Here is a 6,940-nt window from a genome sequence, read left to right on the forward strand (position 1 = left end):
GATCAATTCTGTGAACGAAGACATAACATGCAATGTCAATCAGAACCGTGCAAATGTACGTGTCTTGCTCTTTACGGCCGATTTATAGGTTAATTTTTCATACCAACCGTTTCAAATGAAGCCTGGTTGTGTGCCATCCCCTAATCGAATCTTTGCGAAGAGGCGCACACTTTCATGAACCAAATAAATCGGGTAGATGCTAACTCGCCAGGCCAATCGTGATCTGTAGTATTGCGAAGAGCGCGTAGTATCGTTTAATCAATGTTATTTCCAGAAAAAAAGCGAGAAACACACTCTGCTCATTACAACTGATCATCATCAGGCCGTGTTTCTAATGCATGTTTGTCATAAATACATGAGCACAACATCACGAACGTGTCTGAGACCAGCGTGCGATATGCCTTAAGTTCTAAATTTAGTTTAGGTAACGTAATTTAGAACGTATGCCAAGGATACATTGAGAAGACAGCCTGAAAGTATGGCAAGCTAAGTTAAAAACGTATAAACTGCAAATTGTACTCATCGCTGCGTTGATCGTTGGTCATTTTCTTACGAAAGGAGCATTTGTTCATTTTAGGAACCTTCAACCGAAAATGCAAATCCTTACCACGTATAAACAACAAATCGGCAAACCTCCCGTTTAATTAAATAACAGCACAATTGAAATGCATGCTAAGCCTTGGATAGAAATATCCAGTCCAAAACGCTTTTATCCTGTCCTCATTACCGCTCACTACCCCATTCTGTTCCATACGTACCTCAGTTCCACTATCAACTTCCACTAACACGAGTTGCACCTTCGAACACGGCAACAAATCGGGCATCACCACATTAAACGTCATCTTCTCCCTATCCAAATTGGTGAACGAAACATTTTCGATGATCCTTACGCATCTTCTGCTGCTCTTCGGTGCGTATTGCCTGTAAAACGTAGGATCAAACAGATAATTGAGGAGGTCTTCCTTTTTGCACGTAACCGTAACGTTCATCCTAATGGTACGTCCCTGTACACTCTCAGCACATTCATCGTGTTGGTCAGCACGTTCCTCCGTGCCACCACCACAGTTCGATCGACCACCATCCATACACCCAGCTCTATCCAATACCAACTCAGCAGCAGGCATCTCCACCTCAACCTTACCACCAGCAACCATTCCACCATACCTAACCATAGCATCTTTCTTTACACACTCCAACGCCTCCACAAAATCATCACGGCCCGTTCCCTCCACGTCACTAACCGTACTATAATTGTCAAAGTCCCTTACATTCGTGCACATACCGTCTCGAACCATTTTACATGAAATATCGTAGATAAAGCCCACCTCGTTCATACGTACGGTGATGTGCATGGTAAGAACGAGATCAGTAAGATCGTATCCTTTCCGCGATAGCAGTGCTTTTAGCTGTTTGGTGCAGAATGGTGAGATGTCCTCTTCGAGCCAGTGGTAGTTGTTTGCGTTGAAGGATGACATTACCGGTCGGCCTGAGGGAATGAAATTTATAGCGGAGGGTGTTCTAGAAAAGAGACAAAAGCGGTGGTGGCGATGAGTTTTAGGCATTTTTAGAAATGAAATGCTGGGACTGGCGATGAGTTTTAGGCACCTTTGGATTGAAACGGGGATCAAACTGATCGGTAGTTGGTACACGCTGCGTACAAGCAGTTGCACAGATTTTAAAACAAAATGCTCATCTTCTACGAAACGAACACCTTTATAGGAAGAGACTCATACGATAAAAAGTAAATCTGATAAAAACCACGTATTGCAACTGAAAGTACGCGTTTAACACGATCTAATATTATAAAAAGGATAATCGCACCGTATTGCAGTAAAAACCGTAAAGATGAGCAGGACCGGTGCCATAAATTAGGATGATACCCTACGTGAACAGCACCAAACAACGAATGCATCACCGTGCAGCACTTGTTGACGTGTTAGAGCGATCTGAGTGTTAAGGTCTGTCCAAGAGTACCTTAACGGTACGGTGTAGTGATCTGTTCTTAATATGAAGATGAGTGTACCATTCAAACTAGCGCAGTGCCACGATCCGTTGCATTATAACAATAAAATCGTTATTTAGGGAACAACTCCTTAAGTAACGCTGTCAACGCGCAGCTCCTGATTTATTTAATTTGCTTTTTATTTTAGCATTAAGTACAGCACAGCTCTTCCGCACAGCCATTCCCTACCACCTCATAAAGATTTGGAAAACGCATAAACAATGAACATGCACTACTACTTAAAAACTCTCAACATGCATAAACAATGAACAACCAGCCGAACAACATCAGACAGACGAGCATAAACCTGTCAAACCATGAGAGACACGCAGAAGAGCGTGATTACCATGTGCGACCAACCGTATTGGAAGTAAAGCTAAAGTTTACACAGAGGAGTGACCGGTACACGGTAGACTATGAGATATTGAAGGATTTAAATATTTTGAGAATTGATGAGATTGTTATTGCGGTGGATGATGGTGGAGCGTATGGGTGTAGGGTGCTTGTGGTGTATCCTGCCAATTACGGAGATACTTGCGGGGGTACTGGTACAAGGTTTAGTGGGGATGACTATTTCAATGGCAGGCATTATAGCGATAAGGAATGCGATACATATCGTGATAAGTACTGCGATAAACGTGGTGAAAGATACAACAATGCTTTTAATCATGCATATGACAGTAACGATGACCTACCTCTAAACTTCTCAGATAAGGACGTACCCAGATCAAAGAACGAAAACAGCAATAAAATACATTTCTTGGCTGAAGGACAGAACGAGTACAATTACAACAAACAGCTCAAAGATACAAAGCATGATGGTGAACGAATGGCATACAATTCCATATTTCCGTATTACACCGATAAACCAGTGCTAGATATTAATCTGAGGAAGAACAGTGATAATGACGAGAACGTGAACAACGGTAAATAAAGTATATTTATAGCAGACACGGTAGGAAAAGTAAAACGAACCGTGCTTTATCATCTTAAATCTCCTGTTGATTAGGACCGTTCAGATCGCTACCTCTGAAGCGGAATAAATGCCAGGTACAACAGCAATAAAACGCTTAATATGCGATAAAACATCAAATCCATAAAATCAGCTTTACTTCTTGCTCGTCTCCCTTATCTTCTTCTTTGCCCTCAACTTCCTACTAAACCCACACGCTCTCTTCCTACAATGCTCTGCACGCGCACTCAACCGTGCATAACACTTCCTACACACCTGCACATTCAATCGCTTGGCAGCCAACGCCCTATCATCCTCGGAAAGTGCACCACCCAACAATCTACCCTCAGCAATTACGTGTGAAAACGGTGCTACGAAAGGAAAGTTTTGAGGTGTTATTATTGCACCGTTTGTGGTGATTAAACTATCTGGTGCTAGGGATACGAGCTGGTTGTATGTGGGAATGTTTATCACTTCGGTTTTGGTTGATTTTTTAAAAATTATGTTCATTGCTTTTGGGGTACAAAGGAATTTTTTCTTTTTTTTTTTGAACTGGTATTATTGAAGGGTGCTGTGTTAGACAGGGACCGTAATGATACGATGTATCATTTATTACTGTAATAAATAATTATGCAATATATTGTGATTAATAACGGTATTAAGTTAACCATTGCTCATCAAATAAGCAGGAAACATGTACATCTGCCCGTAGCACTGCCTACTTCAATGCAAATGATATACTTCAATAGCAATTGCATTACTACGTGGTACTATCTGTATGATTGATCAATCGCTGTAGAGAACAACCTTACTCCGCTCAAAAATGTACTACGCTATGAAATGATTACTTCTCAGAGCAACGTACAAGATGTTATTTTCTAAGAGTAAGGTACCAATCCGATCGTATACACCTCAAAATGATACTTTCATTCTTTAACGCTCCATCTTGTCATGCCAGTACGCTTCAAGCATATTTTCATTCACGTACCATACGCTATAAATTACGGATGAACGGCTAAACAGTAAGAAAGGTGTGTGCTGCATTTTAAGATGATAAACACTCTGCTAACACGTAACTTTGCTTGCCTTCTACGTGATAATGGTGCTTTACACTGTTTCGTTGTGTTGAACTAGAACAGACATGGTACGGTATAAATACTTTGCTGAGCGTAAAAAGACACGAATAATAATATGATTGGGTAAAAGAACAGAAATGATGGTTTGTTGATGTGTATAGTGTTGTGTATGGTAACGTGTGTGGTGACGTGAAAATGAACAGCTAAACAAAAATAAATGAATAGCGCCCGTTCATGTGTGGTGACGTGAATAAGTTGGTAAAACGGAACGCTTCCTAATAAAGAACATTATTGCCATTTTGACTGTTTCATTCAGAACATGTTATTCACAAAATAATTGATAGATCAATCACATTCTTACCTATGCTATCTTCTGTTTGGCAATAATACCTAAACTTAACTATTTTTCTGGTATTAATCATTGGTTCTTAAAGGATATGCGCGATTATTCGTTAATACGCACAAAATACTGCTATCTAACACTTATTCTCCTGCTCATGAACGTTTAGAATTACTCATCACGTTAATACCGGTCAAGATGTAAAATATGGAATAAGCACGTTACATATCATCAATTCTGGTTATACAATATGAAATGAATGCTGTTACGGCTCGGCATATATACCGTAACTGTTGCAATTCCTAAAGTAATCCAACACTTGTACCGTATCATGTCATCATTCTATCAATTCTTGAGTAAAATGGCTTTGTTGATACTCAGGCAGCACTTCGTTTTTGCACAAATTATTCTCATTCCGTGATCAACTCACGCCACTCATCGAACAGAAAGTAATCTATCTGTTCACATCAACCATCTGATCACTTTATACACTGTCATCGCTCTTTGCCCTCCATATTTCACAACAAAGACTCGTTCCTACAAAAAACTATAAAAGCATCACAAGCCCTATCCCCCATGTCACACCAACCAGAAGAATCTTTGCTAACCGAGCCTAAAAATAAATACACGCTATTCCCTCTCACAAACCAGGATGTATGGCAGATGTACAAACAGGCATTATCATCATTCTGGACAGTGGAAGAAGTTGATCTATCAAAGGATATTGATGATTGGAACCGGTTGAACGGAGATGAGCGCCATTTTATATCGTACGTGCTCGCATTCTTTGCTGCATCGGACGGTATCGTGAACGAGAATCTCTTGGAGAACTTCTCGCGCGAGGTGCAGCTCAAAGAGGCGCGCTGCTTTTACGGCTTTCAGATTATGATCGAGAACGTGCACAGTGAAATGTACTCGTTGCTGATCGATACGTACATTAAGGATCAGGAAGAGAAGGACTTTCTTTTCAATGCGATTGCCAACATCAATACGGTGAAGAGAAAGGCTGAGTGGTGCTTTAAATGGATAAATGATAAAGATTCTGATTTTGCAACACGTGTTATTGCGTTTGCGTGTGTTGAGGGGCTGTTCTTTAGTGGATCGTTCGCATCTATCTTCTGGCTGAAAAAACGCGGTCTTATGCCCGGTCTTACATTCTCTAACGAGTTGATATCACGTGACGAGGGCCTGCATTATCAATTTGCTGTTCTTATGAACAAAACGCTCATCGGCCAATGCCCAAAAGAAAAGGTATTAGAGATTGTGAAGGAGGCAGTGGAAATTGAAGAAGAGTTTGTCTCTGACTCTTTGCCTGTGTCACTGATCGGTATGAACTGCAAGTTGATGTGCCAGTACATTGAATTCGTTGCGGATGGAATACTTGTTGATTTGGGCATTGGACGTGTGTACAACGTAACGAATCCGTTTGATTTCATGGAGAATATTTCGCTGTTTGGGAAGACGAATTTCTTTGAGAAGAGGGTTGCTGAGTACCAGAAAGGATACGTAGGAATTGAAAATGAACAGACTTTTAAGACGGACGAGGACTTTTAAGAACAGTAAAGGTTCCATCTTAAGTTATTTTGGTGTTGTTTACGATTTTCATCGCTATTTTCTTGTTATTTTCCATCCTTTCTATTCTTTTTCCCTTTTTGCCAGTCCTACTTTCTTGTCATTTATGCCCTTTTGACACAAGTCCAATCGCTCATCTATGTACTTCCCTCTATGTACATTGTTCAGAAACATTCTTCCCATTATTACCGCTATTCTCTTTTCAACATCTTCCCTATACACAGCCATCCAACCTTCCTCTAACCCCATCCAGTATAACAAATCGATCATCCATTAACCCATGTCTCCCGATGAGCTAAAATTGCTAGCATATCACCAAGAAATAGAAATTCATCCCTTAACAAATTTGCCGACTCTTCATCTCCTTGAGACCGATTACGGTCCCTTGACACCCCATAGTCCTGCAAAAGTGCCCATACATACCGCTCTATTCCTCCACAAGTCCAATCTATGCAAAATTCCGCTTCCATTCTTCCTCACACTTGATTACCTGGAAGATGTCAAGCAGCAGGAGAAGAATAATGAAAATGAGTATGCTTCGATCTACCCGTACATATTTGAGGTATACGATGATATTCTACGATGTGTTGATTGTAATGTGGAGGAGATAAGAATGGTTCTTAGTGAGATAAGAGATGTTAGGATGGAGAAGAGCAGAAGGGGACTGGTTGGTATTGATGGACGAGCATTGAACTTGAACAATTTGACTGTTTACGAGTATGAACAGATTAAGAGTGTGCTCTTGGATGGGATGGAGATGGCGTTGCGGATGGAGAAATAGTGAGGATGACGAGCAGATGGAAATCGTAGAGAACAGAGATGTAATACGGTACGACGGGTAGATGGAAAGCGTAGAGAACAGGGATGTAATACGGTACGACGAGTAGATGGAAATCGTAGAGAACAGGGATGTAATACGGTACGACGAGCAGATGGAAATCGTAGAGAACAGAGATGTAATACGGTACGACGAGCAGATGGAAAGCGTAGAGAACAGG

General features: G+C 40.9%; 5 protein-coding genes across 5 annotated transcripts; 3 read left to right on the plus strand and 2 right to left on the minus strand.

Annotated features, from left to right (window-relative positions):
• Positions 1 to 624: 624 nt before the first annotated feature.
• VCUG_00448 (uncharacterized protein) lies at positions 625 to 1,492 on the minus strand. Its single transcript, XM_008075279.1, has one exon. The coding sequence runs from the start codon at positions 1,473 to 1,475 to the stop codon at positions 645 to 647; it is 831 nt and encodes a 276-aa protein (XP_008073470.1). The 5' UTR covers positions 1,476 to 1,492; the 3' UTR covers positions 625 to 644.
• Positions 1,493 to 2,267: 775 nt separating this feature from the next.
• VCUG_00449 (uncharacterized protein) lies at positions 2,268 to 2,936 on the plus strand (the record flags this gene model as incomplete). Its single annotated transcript, XM_008075280.1, has 1 exon — positions 2,268 to 2,936. One exon carries the CDS (start codon positions 2,268 to 2,270, stop codon positions 2,934 to 2,936), a length of 669 nt encoding a protein of 222 aa, XP_008073471.1.
• A 153-nt stretch (positions 2,937 to 3,089) lies between these two features.
• On the minus strand, positions 3,090 to 3,631 carry VCUG_00450 (uncharacterized protein). Its single transcript, XM_008075281.1, has one exon. It carries the CDS (start codon positions 3,462 to 3,464, stop codon positions 3,111 to 3,113), a length of 354 nt encoding a protein of 117 aa, XP_008073472.1. The 5' UTR covers positions 3,465 to 3,631; the 3' UTR covers positions 3,090 to 3,110.
• Positions 3,632 to 4,899: 1,268 nt separating this feature from the next.
• Positions 4,900 to 5,947, plus strand: VCUG_00451 (uncharacterized protein). The gene has a single exon (XM_008075282.1). It carries the CDS (start codon positions 4,947 to 4,949, stop codon positions 5,922 to 5,924), a length of 978 nt encoding a protein of 325 aa, XP_008073473.1. The 5' UTR covers positions 4,900 to 4,946; the 3' UTR covers positions 5,925 to 5,947.
• Positions 5,948 to 6,222: 275 nt separating this feature from the next.
• On the plus strand, positions 6,223 to 6,862 carry VCUG_00452 (uncharacterized protein; the record flags this gene model as incomplete). The annotated part of the gene is made up of 1 exon (XM_008075283.1): positions 6,223 to 6,862. One exon carries the CDS (start codon positions 6,223 to 6,225, stop codon positions 6,721 to 6,723), a length of 501 nt encoding a protein of 166 aa, XP_008073474.1. The 3' UTR covers positions 6,724 to 6,862.
• Positions 6,863 to 6,940: the final 78 nt, after the last annotated feature.

Source organism: Vavraia culicis (assembly GCF_000192795.1).
Source record: "Vavraia culicis subsp. floridensis unplaced genomic scaffold supercont1.5, whole genome shotgun sequence".
Classification (NCBI taxonomy): Eukaryota; Fungi; Microsporidia; family Pleistophoridae; genus Vavraia; species Vavraia culicis.

Coding starts and splice junctions, on each gene's coding strand:
- VCUG_00451 (XM_008075282.1), top strand. CDS start 4,947: ATGTCACACCAACCAGAAGAATCTTTGCTAACCGAGCCTAAAAATAAA.
- VCUG_00448 (XM_008075279.1), bottom strand. CDS start 1,475: ATGTCATCCTTCAACGCAAACAACTACCACTGGCTCGAAGAGGACATC.
- VCUG_00450 (XM_008075281.1), bottom strand. CDS start 3,464: ATGAACATAATTTTTAAAAAATCAACCAAAACCGAAGTGATAAACATT.